Source organism: Daucus carota, chromosome 7, assembly GCF_001625215.2.
Source record: "Daucus carota subsp. sativus chromosome 7, DH1 v3.0, whole genome shotgun sequence".
NCBI lineage: Eukaryota > Viridiplantae > Streptophyta > Magnoliopsida > Apiales > Apiaceae > Daucus > Daucus carota.
The window spans coordinates 13,739,154-13,761,159 of NC_030387.2; the positions used below are offsets into that span (position 1 = coordinate 13,739,154).

General features: G+C 31.5%; 2 protein-coding genes across 2 annotated transcripts; both read right to left on the reverse strand.

The window, feature by feature from the left end:
- Positions 1-8,473: 8,473 nt before the first annotated feature.
- LOC108194120 (RING-H2 finger protein ATL16) lies at positions 8,474-9,938 on the reverse strand. Its single transcript, XM_017361020.2, has one exon. The coding sequence runs from the start codon at positions 9,624-9,626 to the stop codon at positions 8,610-8,612; it is 1,017 nt and encodes a 338-aa protein (XP_017216509.1). The 5' UTR covers positions 9,627-9,938; the 3' UTR covers positions 8,474-8,609.
- Positions 9,939-17,320: 7,382 nt separating this feature from the next.
- Positions 17,321-17,737, reverse strand: LOC108194627 (ethylene-responsive transcription factor ERF098). The gene has a single exon (XM_017361582.2). It carries the CDS (start codon positions 17,735-17,737, stop codon positions 17,321-17,323), a length of 417 nt encoding a protein of 138 aa, XP_017217071.1.
- Positions 17,738-22,006: the final 4,269 nt, after the last annotated feature.

A 22,006-nucleotide genomic window follows, 5' to 3' on the forward strand; every position in this document is an offset into this window, starting at 1 on the left:
GGTTCCGGTTATACCTCCAAACCGGACCGATAAAAACCGAACCGAACCGGTTATTTAAATAATAATTAAATACTCCCTCCATTCCAAAATAATAGTCGTTTTGACTTTTTGCACGTATTTTGAGGTGCATAAAAAACATATTTCTAAATATTATTTTTCAAATTTTCTTTTTTTGAATAAAAATAGGGATGTTAAACTTTCATTCAGAAAAAGAAAAATTCAAAAATAATGTATAGAAACATGTTTTTTTTACACCTTAAACTACGTGCACAAAGTCAAAGCGACTATTATTTTGGAATGGAGGGAGTAATGAATATTATATATATAATATATAATATATAATAAATATATATTCTATTTCATATTTAAAAATCAACAAATTTATTCAAAATACTTTCAGAAAACATATGTCTGTATCGGTATAATATTGATTCGTGAATTGAAATTGGGCCTTGTAGAGTTCGTATACAATTGGGTCGACAGTCCAAAACATGAATACCACAGGTTTAGTTTACTGGCTTAGATTAGGTATTATCATTTATCGCATACGAGATACAAGTTAGCCGCAGAAAAGCAAGAGCTGAAGAGCAAAAACACAGTCGGCCAATTGTTCATTCTCCATAGTCTATACAACTACTGAGCTACATAACACTATACTCCAATTGTTCATTATGGAGAATGAAGGTCCTCAGCACAAAGTTGCTAAACAAGGAGTTCAGCAAACAGCAGCTGAAATTGAAGTGGTATGAATCTGAAATACATAGCTGAATATATATTCTAAATACCTTGTTTTTTTCCATTCGACTACTTGAATATTTGCTTATTTGTGTAATTTTTGAGCATGTGTCTGCTTGTTTGATATGTGTTAAAATTCATATCTGCGCATTCTTAATGATTGTGAGAAATTGTGCATTCTGAATGATTAAAAACCGGATTATTCATAATTTTTGATTGTTCGGCACCTCTGAATTATAGACATCTATTTATATATATATATTATTTGTAGATACAAGTTGACTTGGATGATAAAGAAGTTAAAGCTTCTGATAAAGAGGAGGAAAAACCTGATAAGAAGGGGAAAAAGAGTTCAAAGGCATGGCAGTACTTCGAAGAACTACAGGGCTGTCCAGCAGGTTTTAAAAAAGCCAAATGCAAGTTCTGTAAGGTTATTGTTGGATGCAACACCAACGGAAATGGTACATCTGCTATGATGAACCATTTAAAAACAGTATGTGCTAAATCACCGTTGCGTATCAATTTGGACAAGTTGCAGAAAACATTAAAGTTTGAGAAGCTGTCCGGGGATGAACATTCTCAAACACTTAAATCTCATGCATTTAATCAAGAAAAATTGAGGAAGAAGCTCGCGGTGATGTGTATCAAGGATAATCAACCTTTCAGAATTGTGGAGCATGAAGGGTTCAGGGAATTAATGAACGGAGCGGAGCCAAGATTTAAAATTCCTAGCAGATGGACAGTAGCGAGGGACTGCCTAAAGATATATGGCGAGGAGTTGTTAAAGTTAAAAAGAAGTTTGGTCTCTGAACGAGTATCTTTTACTACTGATACATGGACATCAGTTCAGAATCTGAATTATATTTGCCTAACAGCTTACTGGATAGATAAAGATTGGAAGATTTGCAAAAGAATTTTAAACTTCCGTCAAATTGGAAGCCATAAAGGGGTTGCAATTGGTAAGATGTTGGTTGAATTGTTTGGAAGATGGGGTATAGATCGTATATTCACCATTACATTGGATCATGCAAGTTCAAATGACACAGCAATCTCGCATTTGAAAAAGTTTTTAAGAGGACCGGAGGCTATTTTGGAGAACAATTTTCTTCATATGAGATGTTGTGCCCACATTCTCAATTTAGTGGTGAAGGATGGTTTAAAAGAACAACACGAGTCTATTGCGAGAATTCGTAATGTTGTTAGATACGTTAGATCTTCATCGGCAAGGCTTGAAAAATTCAGAAAATCTGTTGAAAGAGAGAAGATAAAGTGTGATCGAATGGTGTGCCTTGATGTCGACACTAGATGGAATTCAACCTACACTATGTTGGAAGTTGCGGTTCATTTTAAAGGAGCCTTTATTAGAATGATCACCGAAGATTCTAGCTACGAACCTTTTTTTAAGGGGGCTGATTTCAAGGGGACTGATTTTACAGGGGCTGATTTTGGAGTTTCAAGTGACAATGCAAGGAAAAAGAAAAAGAAATTTGTTGAAGGTGTCCCTTTCTTTGTTGATTTTGATAATGTCATTCGTTTCATTCAATTTTTAAAAATCTTTTATGATGTTACTTTAAAATTATCCGGTTCGAAGTATTGTACTTCCAATGTGTTTTTTATTGAGCTTGTTAAGATGCAAGAGGCCATTGTTAAGTTGTGCTCGAGTGAAGATATTTTGATGAGAGACATGGCAAATAGAATGAAGGAAAAATATGACAAGTATTGGGATAACTCGGAGAATACAAACTTTTTATTGTATATGGCGGTTGTGTTAGATCCTAGGTATAAAAGTAGTTACATTGAGTATTGCTTCGCCAAAATTTATGGGAGAGGGTCTAGTAAATGTTTTATGATGTGTGACAAGGTTATGAAGACCTTACAAGAGCTTTTTGAACACTACAAGAATCTGAGAGGGAAATCAGATTGCTCCTCTAGTGAAAAGACAAACCAGCCTCACGATACATGGGATGATGATTATGAGAAATACATGTAAGCTCGAGAAACCGGGGGAATCGGAAAATCAGAACTTGATGTTTACTTGGGTGATGAAAGGGAAAGAAAAAGTGAAGGATTTGATATATTATTATGGTGGAAGTCAAATTCAACGAGATTGCCAATACTTTCTGATTTAGCTAAACATGTTCTTGGTATGCCTGTTTCGTCTGTTGCTTCAGAGGTTGCCTTTAGCACTGGTGGACGAACTATTGATGCATATCGGAGCTCACTTTCACCAAAAATAGTTGAATCTCTGGTTTGCAGTCAAGATTGGCTAAGGACTTCCAAAAATTTTATTGATCTTAGGGAGGAACCGGAAGAATATCTACAATATGAAAAACTGGAGAATGGTAATTATGTATTTAGATTCTATTTTCTTTTCTGTTTAGTTGATACTGGATTACTACTCTACTGGTATAATTTTATGAATACTTGTAAATTACAGATGAGCTAAAAGCTGGAAGCTTATTTCAGAAGTTGGACCTCGATGATTGAATTCTGAAATTAACTAGCTTCAGGTAGCATTTTAGTCATTTTGGTCTTATTTTCTTAAGGAGTTTGATGGTTATTTGTGATGGCTGATAGTTATTTTAGTTCCATTTATGTATATGCACGTCTTATTTTGCATTATGTGATTGGCTGCCTCTCTGTTAGATATCATATGATCTCTGTAATGCCTCAAATAGTTATTAGCTTAACTCCTGTAATCCTTGGACATTAGCTTAACTTCTGAATGATTCTGAAATTCTATTTGGCATTCCAAAAGCCATATACTGCTCCTTGATTTTAGATGTTCTCACTGCTTTAAATTCTCTCTCTTATACTTTTCAATTGCCTCTACATTATTGTTCTCTCTCTAACTGATTTTGGTCGATCTTAGTTGGTGGCCAGCTTGTGAAAATTCGATATTCATTACATTATTGTTCTCTCTCTGCTTTTTTCTGTTAAATTTAACTTCATACTTGTCTTTGCTGTTTGGATAAACAAGTCCACCAACTTTTTTGTAGCTTTGGCTTCTGATATAAATAGTTAAAAGCATTATAGTCATTTTCAATTTGTATGCTGATACCTGTATGGTGCTATTCCAGGTTCACTTTCAGTTTTCTTTATTAATTGCATCGGATAGGCTACTAGCTTCTCTCTTTTGGCAATGGATTTGCGGAAGACTTTTCTACAGGCCATGTAATATCATTATTTGTTTATGTCATTCTGTAAAAGACTAATTTGATTCTCTAGAAGTTTAAACAGTGAATGTACTTTTGATATTTGGTGTTGAAACTTCAAATTCACTGTTGTATTTATTTTAATCTCTGGATTACGCGCATAATTTTGTCTCGCTTGTAATTTTATAGTTGTCGGTTTTGTAACCGAAATCGAGCCGCTTATAACCGAACCGGGATATTTTAAATCGAAACCGAAACCGAATCCAAACCGGCGGTTGCGGTTTTCGATTTTAAAAACCGGGGATATATGGTTGCGGTTCCGGTTTTATCCCGAAACCGAGCCGAACCGGCCCACGCTCTCCCCTAACACATACAGCGACATCCTCCTCATGAATGCCATAACCCTCCAGTGATGTACACCATTGTTTAAATTTCGCATTAACCCCACTCATAGACTCAGCGATTAACACAATATCATCGGCAAAAAGCATACACCAAGACCCAGGAGCTTGAATGTCATGAGTAATCACATCCAAAACAATAATAAAAAGCAAAGGGCTTAATACCGAACCTTGATGAAGACCGACCTGAGCTTCTTGACCCAACATAAACCGACATGAAATGTGAAATTGACGGTATTTGAGTATGTACATATAAGAGTTTGTTTTGTACAGAATAGTACGACGCTGAAATGAAAATTCAGATTAATTTTTCTAAAAAATAGATGTGGGACCTACATGCGGGGATCATCACTGCCATGTCAACAGTACTGGGCTCCATCTAGTCTACAGTGCCACATCAGCAGTTTTGGGGATCACATTATCACGTCATCAGCTGTGAGCCCCAAGTGTCACGTCATCAAGTGCAGCCCTCATTCTAGGAACAATTTAAAAAAAAAATTCTCGTATCACTAAAATTACAACAATTTAACATCTGTAGGGATGGATCCTTAAAATGAATTCTAAAAAAATACAATCTTCATTCAGTACAAATTTAATAATTAAAAAAACATAAAGATACTTATTGCAACACTTAAAGGACCTATTACAACAAAAACGGTCACATCATTAGTTGTGAGTACCAAGTGCCACGTCATCATTGTACGCCCCACTTCTGCCACGTCATTAGTTGTGGGACCCACGTGTGGGTACCACCACTGACATGTCAGAAATTGTGGGATCCACACTACCACGTCATTAGTCGTGGGTCCTAGATGTGGGGACCATCTTATAGTTCCAAATCATATATTTAATTATTTTTCTAAACTCGGTATTTTTGAAAATATTTTTTTACTAAAAAATTTTTTGAAAATATTTCTAAAATTTAGTATTTCTGAAAAAAGCCCTACTTTTTAATAACTGGACTTTAAAAGTACAATGTATATTTTCGTGAATCATGTACATGTTACTTGTATAAAACTAATTATATTATTTTCTTATTATTAAATTAGTTTTTATTTATAATCAAGTTTCTTTTAAAGTTTGTTTATGGTAATACATTATTCAAACCTATACTATTTATAAAGTTGTGTGTTTAATTTATACTCTCTCCGTTTTGAAATATAGATCGCTTGATTTTTTTGCACACAATTCTAAGTGCTTTGACCGCATGCTAAAAATTATTATTTTTAATTTTTTTTTCTGAATAAAAATATGTGATATATATTTTTATTCGGAAAAAGAAAATTTCAAAAATAATGATTTTTAACATGCGGTCAAAGGACTTAAAAATACGTGCAAAAAAATCAAGCGACCTATATTTTAAAACAGAGGGAGTAGATACAAACATTTATAGATAATAATAGGGAAAATAGATTTTTTTGCCACTCAACTTATAGTGTTTTTAGAAACTTGCCACCCAACTAATTTTTTTTTCCTTCTTCTCACTTATGTTAGGTTTGGATCTTTTTTTAGCCACCAACTTAGGTTTGGATTTGATTACTAGCATTATGATAATCTTTGTAGCATCATTTATACATAGTGATAGTATGTAATATTTTGATGATGTGTCGTATGTTTATATCTTTATATATAACAATAATAATATAAAATGAGCCGATGAAAAATTAAAACCAGGAAAAATCGTAATTAGAATTCTAAAAATTCAATAAATCATGAATATGAAATCAATGACTTCAAACAATTCACCCTCCCTGATAAGATAAAGTGTAATTGAGTGATATGATGCATCATCTTTCGCTATTAAAGTTTCAATCGACTAGCTCAGTCTAAAATCTCTCTCAAATTTATCTTCATAAATTTTAATAACTTTATCTTATTACAATTTTCAAGATAAATAAATAGAGAGGTTAACTTAATTTTCGATGATTGCCCTGTATAGTGCATCATATTATTATTATTACTCCCTCCGTCTTTCTCATTAGTTTACAATTTTTTCTACTGCTTAGTACGTATTTTAAAACTCCTATAAAATATAGTTTCATAACTTATTTCTGTGATTTTTTATGTGTGTAAAAATTCAAACGCTGAATTTTTATTCGGAAGAAAAAAGTAAACTTATTTATGAAAGTAGTCTTTTAAAAGTCATCAAATGCGTGTAAAATTCTTATCGCCCAAGGTAAACAACGTTGGAGACATAAAAAGTACTATATATAAAGATACAGAAATATACTAAATCATCAAAGTATTATTACAGACTACTACTGTATTTTAATAATACTAGACAGAATTAATGTAATGCTAATAATCAAATCCAAACCTAACTTCAGTGACAAAAAAAAATGAACCTAACATTAGTGAGTAAAATAAAAAAAAATATAGTTGAGTGGTTAATTTCTGAAGAAGCAATAAGTTTAGTGACAAATAAAATTAATATAATGCTAGTAATGAAATCCGAACCTAAACTGGTGGCTAATAAAAGATCCAAACCTAACATTAGTGAGTAAAAGGAAACAAAATATAGTTGGGTGGTAAATTTCTAAAAACCCTATAATGGTAAAAAATCTATTTTCCCATAATAATAAAATGAAATATATAAAGAAAAATGATTATTTTTAAAAACATCTCACTATCTCTGGGTCCATTTTCTGGTACAATGGCTTTGACTTTGGGTTTTTGACTATTCAGTGCGATAAATGACCTGGGGTCCTTGAATACTCCATTAGCCATCACTAAATTTATAAATGTTGGATGGCCGGCCAAATTTGACGATGAAGTCCCAACAAGAGAACGAACCATCATATTTGAAATATATGTAAACGATAATAAAGTATATTTCTTTGTAACACTCAAATTATATTGAAGTTATATACTCCCTCCGTCCCACCAGGTTCTTTACAGTTTCCTTTTTGGGACGTCCCATCCAATTCTTTACATTACAAAACTTTCCCAAAATAGTTAATGGGTCCCACCACTTTATCACTTTTTCTCCCTTTTCACACTACTTTTACTCCACTATCTCTATTTTATATATTAAAAATCAATGGGTCCCACCACTTCACCCACTTTTCTTCCTCTTTTCCACTACTTTATACATATTTCTTAACCTCCGTGCCCAAACCCAATGTAAACAATTGGGTGGGACGGAGGGAGTATAAAGATTAAGAATATAAATGAATAACATATGAGAAATAAAAAAAATGAATAGAGGGTGATGAATAGTTTGATATTTAATCTATAAAATTATATTCAAAAAAGATAGAAGATATAGTTGAATTTTATATTATAAATTTTTATTATTTTTATTACATTTTAAAATATAAAGGATTATAAGACATCTCAAAATTCAACCGAGTTACATTAGGCAACCTTCACCATCTTATCAAACAATTGTATAACCTGATACCTTCGGATAGGTTAAGATCAGGGATAATCATGATATTCTGGTATTCATCGAATATATTCGGAATCAAAGAATTTATTAACTCAGCATGAACATCCGTATACAATATCGTATGGTATTAGCATTAAGAGATGAGACTATTTGGGTGTTTGAGCGGGGTTTTAAGTCCCGCTTCTGTAGTTTTTTGTTAGAAGTATTTATTTAATTATTTGTATTGTTTGTGTAAAAAGCTAGCAATTCATAACTTCTGTTTTATGACTTTTACTTTTTTTCCCAAACACTTTAATCATTTATAAATTTTAACTAATTTTTAACTTCTACTTAACTTTTTTACTTTTCAACTCCTTAAGAGTAAGTTACAACTTAAACTGAGCTAAACAAGTTCCAGCTCAGCGACCGTTTTAGTATCATGCTTGATCAAACTGCGGATCTGCTTTTCAAATTTCTTGCAGCGACAGAATGATAGTAATACAGTACTACAAAGAATTCCACTAAAAAAAATTAAAGAGGAGAGTAATTTGACGGGAACTAACTAGTGGGAAACATTGTACACAGATTATAATCATGCAAATAATAAGTCAATTAGACCACAACAAAACAGTCCCAGTCTCAAAAATCGAATAATCCAAAAACAATGTGCACTGTGCAGTATGGGCCAAAGCCTCATTTCATTAAAAAAAATCTACTTAGGCCTAAAGCCTCCTCATCTGTCTTATGGTGGATTGTTCTTTGCTGGAGAATTACTAGTATATTTCTAGACTAGTTTAACACTTGTATTAGTATTTGCTGAAAAAGTCACAACCTTAGCTAAATAGCTTAATATATCTAGAACAAAATCCCTCTTTCTATGTCACAGTAGTACACAAATCAGCAATGATAAATTTTACAAAAGAAATAAAAAAAATTTATGAACCAACTTCAGTGTTCCATTTGTGGGGGCAAAACTGCTCTTCTTGATCCCCTGCCATGCCCAAATAAAAAGAATGATCGTCTGATTCTACTACTGCAAGCTTCACTACTACTTACAATGTCACTTCCATGGCTATTACCATTTCTAGTTTGATTTACAATCTCTTGAACTGCTAAATAGAGCTGTCGGTCCGTAGCTGAGTCCATCGAAAATGATCTCCGAATGGGCTGCACTGATAATCTTTCGTCTTTGATTCTAGTATCAATGCATTCATCTCCCATACTTGAATGACAAAACCCAATTTTCTTGGATCTTTTCTTGACCATCTTGTTCCCCATCCTCTTTTGTAAAGGACTCGTTGGTTTTTCTTGGTTACATTCTTCACCTAGTTCAATCACAACGTAATCCTCTTCGAGGCCTACTAAGTTGTCATTATGTTGAGCTTGATCATGATTAGCAGGAGCTGAATCCGCCACTGCATATTGAAAATCTAGTGAAATGCTGGTTCTACAAAGGGGACAATTAGCATTGTTTTGGAGCCAGACATCAATGCAATCAATGTGAAACAAATGGCCACAATTTGGTATCATCCTCAGCTTCTCTTGTTCATGAAACTCATTCAGACACACAGCGCATTCGGAAAAACTTATCCCCTTTTCAGGGTCTTCTTTCTCTGTTTTCTTGAACTGAAAAATGGGGATTGAACGAATCACTGATTCGTCCAATCCCCTGTTCTCGATAGCTGGAGTGTAGCCAATTAAAGGGTCTTGGTTGCGATTTCTTGACAACGAAAATCGACCCAGAATGTCGATTCTGTGCCAGTTCAAGCAGCATTTGATGACAAAGATGTAGTAGCCTAGTAGTAAAAAAGCTGTGGCTAATATGCCAATGATGGCTATGACTATGATTGGGAAACCATGTTGTGAGGAGTGAAGATGTGAAGTGTTTAGCAGTGAAGGGCTTGGTGGGCTTTTAATTTGGGACAGAGTTTGAGATGCATGAATGTTGAGGCCTCTTAGATCCATGGACACTCTGGTAGTGTTGTGAAAAAAGCTGTGGCTAAAGAAAGGGTTCTGTTCTCTAGATCTTGAGAACACATGAAGATGTTACCAAGGTGCACAAATTGTTAAAAAGAGAGATGGGAAGAAACAAGATGTATATGGGGTCATCTCTCCAGTGTCACAATATTGATAGACAAGGGTAGCCACTGATTGAGGAGGAGACTTGTATTTTTGGGTGATATATATGTTTGGTGCAAATGGGTCCGAGTCCCCGACAATTTATATATATACGATAACATACGTCTGTTGTGAACGAGCCCGACGACAACGAAGGCGAGATTCACACAGTAAGAGAGAAAAAAGAAGGAAAAAGAGTGGTAGTTGGGAGAGAATATGTGGGCAACCAATTGAAAGAAATTTTGCTGTCACATAGATTTTATAAGACCCTTTCTCTGATTAAACTGCATTACTGCAATTTAGTACTACAGCTCTTTCAACTACTGCTATTGCTGGTACTAGTAGGAGTATATTATATGCATCTGTCTTACCAACTTATCATAGGAGATGGCCTATTTATTTCAATCTATCTTTTCACATTAATGTAGGTTTGTTTTTGTAAGCAATGTGAATAAATAACATAAATGTTTCACCGACTTGTTCATTATTGTCAACACCGATTTGTTTTGGTGCTTTATTTCACGGTAACAGGAGCTCTGCCAGTTAAGAGCAGAACTAACTTCTCAGAGTACCGTATTTAATGGGGAAACCAAAATATTGAAAGAGTTGTGGCTGTCCTGAATAATTAAAAAGAGCACATGTCAAGCACCAAATTAAATTTTTATTGATGTAGATGGTGAATTTGTAAGGGGTGCATCACTATAAAAAGTAGAAGCCAATCAAAATCCACAATACTTATAGAAATTGGCGCAGCAAGTCCAATAGGTTACCTATATGATGTCTTAAACTCACATTTAGGTAATATGTCATAAAAATGCACTCCAACACTATTCTAGTGTTATCCTAAATCAGTAGAACAACCTTAATTCTCTAGTCATTACCTATTTATAAGTAACCCCTAGCCATTACCTATTTAATATTTATCAATAAAATAATCATCTCTCTCCTTTCTTTGTCTATTTTCTCCTTTTCCCTTCTCTCTCAAATTTATTATTAAAATAATGTTAGGAGAACAAATATAGGATTACTATTGGAGTTGACACTAAAAATAGATTATCTAAATTACTAAGATATACTAACACTCATTATTTTATATTATTTATAAGTAATAAGATAGGTAACCTATTGAACTTGCTCTTAGCATGTATTCATGGCACGCGCTAGAGAAACTGAATTAAAAATTTTGGCAGGAAGTATATTATTTGGTGCTTTATGAGTTATCATTGCATAATTATGTCCCTGTTACGTTAAACGCCGAGTGCTGGCAGCAACATCTGGGTCTAAAATGAGGTTGAGGTTCAATTAAAAGAAACAGGCATACTATTGAGCTGGCATGTAGGTAGTATTTGGAATCAAATAGCCCTCACACATTCTTATGACGGTAAGCGTCTTATCTTATTCCATAATCAAACCCAAAATAATACTCCCTCCATCCCAAAAAGATTGATATGCTTTAATTTTCACGGAGATTAAGAATAAGGTAGTAAAAAAAATTAAATTAGTTGAAAAGTTGATAAAATGATAGGACCCATCAAAATTTTAATAATAGATTTGAGATAGTGGAAGAAAGTAGTGGGTGTAATAGTATTTATATTATTATAGAATAGAGATAGTGGAAGAAGTAGTGGGTGTAATAGTGAAAAGTAATGTTCAAAAATAGTAAGTGTAATAGGTTCATTCTTTTTGGACGTCCCAAAAAGGAATAAGTGTCAATTAAAATGGGATGGAGGGAGTACTCCTTTGGTAGCCTCTCAGCTGATTGTTTGTTGAGACTCCTACAAAATATAATTTCAGTGTTTCATAATGTTTTCTTAATTTTTTTAACAAATATTTAAATGTCAAACATTTTTCAGAGAAAAAAAATAAAAAAATATTATAAAATTATATTTTATATGAATCTAAAAATACATGTCAAAAAATAATGTAAGGAAGTAACTAATCTGAAATAATATTAATATCAAATAAATTTATCTTAAATTTTTTAAGTCAACAATCAAAATAAAAAATTATGCACTCTCTCTTAGAAAGTGCTCTTTCTCTCTTAAAAAGTGCTCTCTGCAGTCACAGATTTTTGTTCAATTTTCACCATTAATAACATGTCAACATACTTGAACTTCTAATTCTTTAGACATTATTGTTTAGAACATATAATTTGAATAAGCAAAAGTGAGTTGGAGTGGTGCAGCCACTATTAGAACGAGAACATCATGCTTACATTACGTTTCATATTTTCCTCACCAAGTCTGCAAGTCTGCAGTAACATTGAATACACAAAAAGAGAACCTTCTATCTGTAACTTCAAATTCAGTCCTTTAATACATTTCTAAATTCTAATCAATCTTGCTTGACGCAAAGAAGAAAATTTTTCTCGTACAAGTGACGCCCATATATTCGAATTATAATTTCTCTCACACAAACTTCCATCTTCGTTTTATATAGATCTCTTTTGTTAAACTTTTGCACCTACCTTTAAAAAATGATGACCACGCGTGTATAAATCTTATATGTTTTAGTATTTTATGACTAGAAATTAAAAAGTATATATTCATTAAGACAATAAAACTAACAAATATTTTTATTATATAACCAATTCACCTAAATTAAGGTTACAAAAATTTGAAAAAAAACATGCAAATTGGACCGGGAACAGTTAATTGAATGTTAATTATTCAGCCCAAGCAAAGTAGTTAAATTATGAGCAAATCATCTAATCAGATCGTGTTTTAATGATGACAAAGTCTTTTAAATTCAAAAAACCAGTAATTACATACAAAAAGCCTATATATGTGGATCATAAATGCCATCAAATCTTAATCATTACACACGCTTTGTTGAAAAAAGTTTTTGTCTCAAAGTAAATGAAGAAAGTTTTCTTACCCACATGCAAACCACTTTCTCTTTTTGCATTATTCATCTCAATTTTTAACATGTCCCCACGTAAATCAAAGCTACAAGAAATTACCCAACACGCTTGGGGAAGTAGCAAGAAATAATATACAAATCGGGTCTGGAGTTGAGTACATGGCAGATAAATTATGTACATGTACACACGAAAAGTCTAAATATGTGAAAGATAAAGAAACCTGGAAATGGTGCATTTTTGTGTAAAGATGAGGAGAGTCTGACACTTTGTGTAATATACTTGTGGACTCATATTCTAGATAAAGAGACCACTTGGGGATGCTTTCTTTGATTTGGCGAGTCCAATATTTTTTCCTTGGTCAAATGTGGGCTTATGTATCTTGTTCTGCAAATTAAAGGGAATGTCTAATAGTCAAATCTTGAGGGCTCAATACATGTAAACCTGGTGTCTGACTGAGGGAAAAAAGGCTCAGGGTTTTTAAGTTAACATAAAGTCAGAATGGTGTAGCTTAGATTCACATCAACAATGAGATATCCAAAGAATTTGAGTATAAAATAAATCTTTGGAGTATTTAGCATGATTATTGTCAAATGTATACAATATTATGAATAGAATATGATATTCATTTTCTAATACAATTACATGCACAAAACTATCCACCTCTCAACTATCCGTTACCAATAATATTTAAGTATAAACCTTAGCACACATAACAATATGACTATTTATATATCGTAATCTAAAACTTATCTAAATCATAATCTTTATCCTAAAATACCCAATTTTAAGTTAGAATTCAATTCTTGAAATCTAACTTAAATTTGTACCGCTGGATTAGAGCTGACAAAATATGGATTTGATTTGGTTTTGGACCCAATAATATGGTTTTGGTTTGGTTTAGGAACCAAATTCATTTAAAATTCATATTCAATTAAATATGGTTATGGTTTTGGATTGGTTTTATGATTTTGGTTAAAAATATGAATAAATCATATTTATCATTATCATTTAAACATAATTTGAGAAAAGAAATAAAAAATACATCATCGTTCTGCATGAAAAGCAATACAGAGCATGTTATAATGCGGATCAAAACTTCAAACAGTTATTCATATTAGGACATCTCATTATTGTGAAAGTGTTGACAACCGTTTTACATGGTCATCCATTGCTGGTGGTCTAGTGTGACTTCTTATTAGTTTCAAACGTGGAGCTTCCACCACTTCAATCTCTCTCATAAATATTTGATGTTAATACATATGATTTCTCTAAAAGAGAGACGAAATGTAGTTAGATCCATATTTTGTGAGATATGTGAGATTAGGAATCAAACCAGATCCATTTTCCTAAATGTGATTTCATATTGATTCAAATTCACAAATTTGGTTTGGTTATATGGTTTTACAATCATATTGCCACCTCTACGCTGGATCTTTATTGATAGTTTTTGTTGCTGGACAAACTACCCCATTTTCTCATGTGATTTTATATGTTTTTCTTTACTACTCAATACGTATTTTAATACTCTTATAATATATTCAATTTTGTAATTGAACTTTATATTTTATTTCAAATAAAATTTAGATGTAAAATTTTTATTTAGAAAAAAATCCTAAAAATAGGTTACAAAATTATATTTTCCGAAAACATTAATGCGCGTTGTGCTTGATTATGAACATGAATATCCGGGCTGAAGCCCAAGTTTGATATACTTCTATGAATTTACCTGTGGTTCCACTTACCAGATTCATGGCCCAACATTGGTTTATATACAAAGGTCGGAATGCAATCCCATTGTTTTCATGTACGGTTTGATACAGAACTCTAACTTGGGAGAGAATGAGCTGATCTTTATATGGGCTTTCTTTTAGAAATATACTCTTTTCTTTTTCTTTGCAAAACATGTTTTCTTAAAATAATGCAAAATCACTATCTTCTAAACTTTATTTACAAAATTAATTCATTGGAAAATTAACTCAATCTAACTTCTAACTTTAAATCAGTTTTCGGATTATAATTAATTATAAACCAACCGATGACTTATAAACAAACATTCACTTTTCAGTTTAAAACAAAAAATGACTTGAGATTTAGTGACAGTCTTTGCTCTCAATGACTTCTTTTTACAAGTCGCGGGTGGGGTTGGTGTGAACTTTTTTTTCTTCCCCACAAATATGGCTTATAAACTTATAAATGAGCATCTGTTCTCCAGAATTTTCGGGATGAGTCAGGGTCGAACCCAAAATTTAGGACAACAGAGGATAAGCTCTTAACCACTTGAGTTATCCAGCTGTGCTCGGTGTGACCTAATAATACGAGTGGAGTATCTCGGAATTACATATAAATATGAACGTTTTTTACAGAAGAAATCTTTAGTTTTATATATACGATTTTTTTAGTGTGTGCTCATGAACACATGCTAAGCACTAAAAATCATGAGTTTGACTCATTTTGATTGACTCTTACTTGTTAATAATGGTGGACCTTCTTGCATATACAACAGCCACAACAATGAAAATGGCTCAAAAATATACTCTCTCCGTCCCATTTAATTCTATACATTTTTTTTCAACACTCGAGGCAATCAGTCCCACGTTCGGGGAATAGGGAGGCCTCTTCTTCTCATCATGCACTTGTAAAATATAGTTCCGTAACTTATTTTTGAGATTTTTTTCTAAATAAAAATTTAACATTCAAAGTTTAATTCAGAAAAAAAAAATTTTAAAAATAAATCGCACAACAACACTTTTATAGGAGTATTTAAGTCCGTGTCGCTTCTCTGTCCCTGATGTATACTATCCAGGAGACGGAAGGAGTAAAATTTTTTGCTAGCATGTGCCCACGAGCACACACTAAACAAACGGGGTATAATATATCCATACAACCAACCCCGAAACGCTGGTCCATATGCATGCATGATTTGACGTCGAATCATCTTGACCATGACAAAATAAATCTACATATTTAGCTAGCAAGTCGGCTAGTCTTTCGTACCGATTACCTAGTCTAATCAAAACTATGTACTCTCGCCCTGACAAACAAAAAAAAACTATGTACCCTCGTATATATTGGCCTTATTACCGCAACTAATCTATATATTTCACACAAAAACACTTGTTTTTCCAAGATTAATTAACAGTACAAGAATTTGTAAGCACGTGGTTCAACTTGGCGATCAAGTTGCATGCATGAACGTAAGAAGAACAATACGATATATCCATTCAAACAACTTTAAATCTGACCCTTTACTACTATTCAATATATGTTCTAGCTAGCTGGTCCAGTATTGTGTTCTTGGAAACCTTTATTCTTAATTATCTTTTGATTCTGACCTACAATATTTTATCTTCAATCAAAAGTAGAATCTCCAAAGCCACTGATATATAGTGACGATCTTGTGGTTTGTCTAAACCATCCATGTCATACTCAGCATCAGCATGGAAAACAAATGTGCATCATTCATATGATCATACCAATAAATTAAAATTAGGAAGTATTATTCAGTGCAAATTATCGAATGTTGAAAAAAGAAAAAGAATTTATAATACAAATAGAAGACACATAAATTGTTAACGGCGTGATTAAATTAACAGACAAATTAAAATTAATAATTATAACAGGTTGCTGATCACTAAAGTAACCTCCCAAAAATTGGTTATCAGTGCTTAATCATGCAATGTTCAATGTATATGATTTTAGGAGGCTAATTAATGGTAAATCGATTTCACACAGATCTTTGCAGCTGTGTTTTCACTGCATCGTTCTTCAATACAGGAGTTTGTAATACATTAATTAAACATATTCAACCCTTAATCATTGTAACCCCAAATTTATTTTCTGCAGATGTGCGCTGAATGTATGATGCAGCCACCACAATGTGTGTACATTGCTTAAAATCATTACATTCTATACGATACAATTGTATACAGGCCTGCTTTTCCCAGACCAGACGCAACTCGGATACACTGGTCAGCTTCTTTTATCTTTTTAGTATGCGAAACTAACAACCAGTTGATTTACTACCTTGGGTTGAAGTTAAATAACCGCTCGGGATTCGAATCTTTAACCTTTTATAACTAAAATGACGAGGTTCGAATTTTAATTTCAACTTTTATTAATTGTTAAAGTGTACATATATATGTTGTTAACTGACTAGGTTAATTGGAAGGAGAAATTGAAGTTAATTAGTGCTTAATTTTTGTGTTAAGCCATGTAATGGAACTATTGATGAACAAAAGTATCATACTCCCTCCGTCCTGCTGAATTGTATATATTGGGAGACGGGAATACGGCATGTAAGTTCTATAATTTCTTTTTAAGATTTCTTTCTAAATAAAAAATCAATATTTTAATTTTTATTCGGAAAGAAAAATTTAAATATAAGTTATAGAATTATACTTCATAAGAGTATTAAACTGCGTGTCGAGCAGTTAAAAAAACCATATGAAAATATAGAAATGAGTGAGACGGAGGATTAGCACTCAGCAAAGGAAAGAACTGATAGGAGAGGAATTCACATGAGTGATGTTAGGCAGCTAAACAAAATCGTCTAGTTCCTTTGTAAAGAGTTTCAAACTTACTAGATAAGTTAATCTCGACAACATTGTCAAGTTTTTTGTCGGGTACAATATGAAGGACGTAAAACAAGCAAAATAAGCTGCACCAAAGTTTCAACTCATCAACGTTTGTTCAGTTTCTTCTGTTCATCTGACTCCAGAAGCTCCTCCAGAACACTATCATCTAAATACTCCAACTCAATAACTTGTTTCTGATTATTCCCACTCGATGAAGAACTCCCATAATTATTCGTCGTAGACGACGACTGATATCGACAATCAGCGAGTTGCGAATAATATTCATTCGGAAAATTCAATATAGCCGAATGGCCTCTCAAGCTAAATGCAGCCTTATCATATGCACGAGCCGCTTCCTCTGCTGTCTCAAAGGTTCCAAGCCATAGCCTCTGTCCATTGCGAGAAGGATCTCGTATCTCCGCCGCGAATTTCCCCCAGGGCCGACGTCGAACGCCGCGGTGCTTCACTTCTTCCTTGGCTGCGCCACCTGCCTTGTTTTTTCCACCTCGAGAGCTTTCCATTGTGTTCTGTTTTGTATTCAAATTTGCTGCCGCATCTTTATATAGAGTTGTGATTTGGTATCTAGCTAACTGCGAGAATATTATATAATATTTTTTTAAATTGAAAATATAGAGTTGTGATTTGGTATCTAGCTAACCTTTTTTTTTTTTTGCTAAATTATCTAGCTAACCTTTCTTTGCTATATTTGCGATATATACTTCTCCTGTCATTCCTCGAACTTTCTTCAAGATTGTATGCAAATTCAAGGCTCTTTTCAGATGAGAACTCTCATTTATCTCATTTTTAATTTTTTGATTGTTTTATTTTATTTAAATAAAAATAAATAGGAGATAAATTTTTAAAAATCTAAAAATATTATCTAAAATACTAGAACTCCGAATCTTTCATTTGGATGTAATACCATTCATAAAAAATGTGCGAAACTCAATATATAGTACTTTCAAAATTTCGACTAACGAAAGAGTGATATTTTTGATACAAATTTCTCTAATGAGTGACTCATTTGAGTCAATTTAGGATTCAGTCACTCAATTGATACATTTGGACGAAACGAGTCACCAACTTGATATTTATCCCTTTTAGAAAACGGTTTTTATATGATGTGCTTATCCGCATATGTTAAATATCAAATTTTAAACATCTAATTTATTTTTATAAGTGCTCTTATTTCTTAAAAATGGTAAACATCATTCATATGCAACAATTAGACCAATCAAAATGAGATAAATACATAAAACTTAGTAATTAATATGTGTACATGACAACACTAGATAAACCTTTGTTTAAATATTAAGGAAAAATATACATCTTTGTTTTAGTTTTACAAATTCGGAATAAGAGACAATCGTATTCTGTCAATAAATTTTCAATATTTTTTTTCCAGTAATCTTAAAATGTATATAAAACGCGGATATATAAAATAATTGCTTGCATTCACATGAAAATCATATGTGTTGTATTGTCAGGTATAAAATATCACGATAGAATATTTTATTAGACGATGATATTGTAAGGAATCCGAACATATAAATTTTATGTATTGTGTTATCAGACATAAAATATGAGGATAGAACACTGTCTAGTAATAGGCGATTGTCAGCAGTCAGAACAATTCATATACGTAAAATAAAATAATAAAAATGTTTATCATAATATTAAACTACATTGTACTTAATTTATCATCTCGAATAAAAAAAGGTAAATAAATGCTGAAAATATGTTCGAACAACCTCTGAGGATTCGCAGTACTCTTTGTTATAGTAAGGACAAAAATAAACGGCTCCAGCCGTTTTCAAAATTTGCGGGCTGCTATTAGAGAAAAGAAATTCTAATTATTAATTAATTGAATTTATGTTACATTTGGAAAAAAGAATAAGAGACGAATCTATATTTTTATATTCTTTATTAATAGGCAAAATCTCTTTAGTATAATATCAGGAATATGGAATATTAAATTATCAAAAATTTGATAATCATTATAAAACTTTTATATTTAATGATAATTATTATATGCTATCGTAAAAACACATATATTGGCAAAGAGTTTGTAATGTTTCTACCAACACAATAATATGACCAACAAAAGTATTCGCTTCTACTTGTATATATAATAGCCAACAAGTTCGATAAGACTCGAACTCAAAATCTCTTCGATACAAATACATCACTCAAATCCTTGAACTACGCAAACGATTAATTTGCTATTCAAAAGCATTAACCACGTACTTTAAAACTTTTGTATTTATATTCGTTTCAGTATCTTATTTATTTGAGATAAGTTATTATTTCAGTGAAGTCTCATATATTATTTACATGATAGATTAATATCTATAAATTCATTATTTACGTAAATAAATTTAAAATTGAAAAAGAATATGAATAATCGGGTTCGAGCCATGATTCAGATTTCTAAAAATAGATATAATTCATATTCGAATAAAAATGAACGAATTTAAATCTAACTTAATAGTTTAAACGAGCACCGATACAAGATTATAGAAATTTTAAGTCATGAATGTGAGAAATAAGCACAAAAACTGAGGTTTAAGCGAGCATCTTTGAAAGGAAAAATAGATGGGCTTTCAACATGGACTATGTCATATTAATTTCTTTTATTATAAAAGGCGATTTATAAAGAGATTACAATATTTTGGAGAACACGAGATAAGTAAACTGAAAGAATATTCCTATTTAAAATATTTTTTTATTTTAAACTTATGAATTCAGAATTTGATGTGTAACTAAATCTTTTTTTAAAATAGTGACAATACATCAAATTTGGTGTCAGAAAATATATCTAAATGATGTAATTTTGATGATATATGTATTTGAAATACTGTAACTTGTGATTCGAAGGTGAATTTAAGGAATATCTATATTGTTAGTCAAAAGTCAACCATATAATAATAAAACGTGTTAACGAGAACTACTAAAAATATTTAAGTTATAAATTTTGCTTGATTAAATAAAATAATACAGAAGTTATATATATATTAAAGTCTTAAAACTATAATTTTTAATATGCCATCATTCAATATATAACATACCAGTTAAATATAACGATTCAAACTACAATTAAATTAATCATTTACAAATTAACTAATAAAATATAATTAATTCTGAACCGAATAATCTGACGCGCTACAGTGAAAACTAATATCTGATTAAACAGGATTAGAATAAGAATAGTTTTTTCATAATTCAAAATATCGAATATATGACTTGATATTTAACAATTGAACATAATATGCTACATTGATCACTTCTAATAAGTACGAGTATCAAAATATTTAAAAATGTGAGTTTGCACAAAATTAAAAAAGTGACTACACGACTAATTGAACTAAATATTTCATGGTTTTATGAACTTCATGATGCTTAACTCATATCTACTCTTTTTTTGCTATTTGAAATTCCAGAAAATTATTTGGAATCTGGTTTATAACAATTACATAAAAAATCATTAAAAGTCTTAATCGACAAGCTCAAAAAACTAATTATAAAAAATAAAATTTTATAACGAGATAATGTTATAACATACTGTATCAAAGTAATAATCATGTAATATTTTTAAATTAACAATAAAAATATAATACATTAAAGTACTATATAATTGATATGAAAAATAAAAGGATAAGACGCATCAAAGGTTTCAGAAATTTTTGGGGTGCAATTACAAGGTTAGCAGTTCAATTGATGCTTTTATAATAAAATAAGGTATGTGTCTTTTTACATACAACATATGTTTCAATTTCTATTTATACAAAATGTGTGCAACATATGCTAAAAAGAATGTGTTGATGATGTGCTCCATCATGTATCAATTTAAAAATTATGCAAACATACGCTCAAAAAAAAGAAATAAATGTAAGGCAACGCGGACCACACATCTTTATTTAATCATGATTTAGGATATCGTAATTCACATATCAAGAACAAGTTTTCATCAAAATCATGGTATATTAGTTGAAATAATTTAATAATTTCAACAATAAATTACAGATACTTTTAATGAGGTATAATATATTTAAAATCTAAAAGTTTCAGTATTAATTTCGAATATAATTTTGAACATAGATAATATGATAATGGTCTTTATATCCTAACGAATTTGAATATAGCAATATCAGTTCAAATGTAGTTTTTGATACATATATTTTTTAAAATATACTCCCTTCGTCCCATTTTAAGTGACCTTATTTGACTTTAACGGAGATTAAGAAAAAGGTAGTAAAAAAAGAGTAAATTTAGTTGGAAAATGGTTAAAGTGGTGGAACATATCAAAATTTAATAATAGATTTGAGATAGTGGAGGTAATTAGTGAGTGTAGTAGTGTTTATTTAATAAAAAAAGAGTATAAAATAGAGAAGTAGTGGGTGTAATATTGAAAAGTAGTGTTTAAAAATATTAAGTATAATAAGTTCATTATCTTAGAAATGTCCCAAGAAGGGCATATAAAATGGGACAAAGGGAATAATACTTATTATTACTATTAATGATATTAGGTTGCAAATATTACATTTTTCATATTTACATATGTTGTCAAAAAATAAAACGTAATAATTACGCTCGAAACAATATGATGACCACGGATATTATTTAAAACACAATACAAACTCAAGACCCGTACTAGAACAATATGATAACACATAAATACTATTTAAAACACAGCAAAAACCAGAAGCTCGTGCCTCGCACGAGCTTTTATTCTAGTTAAATTTTAAAACCCAAACAATTAAATACAGACCTAACGAGGCCGCATGATAAAT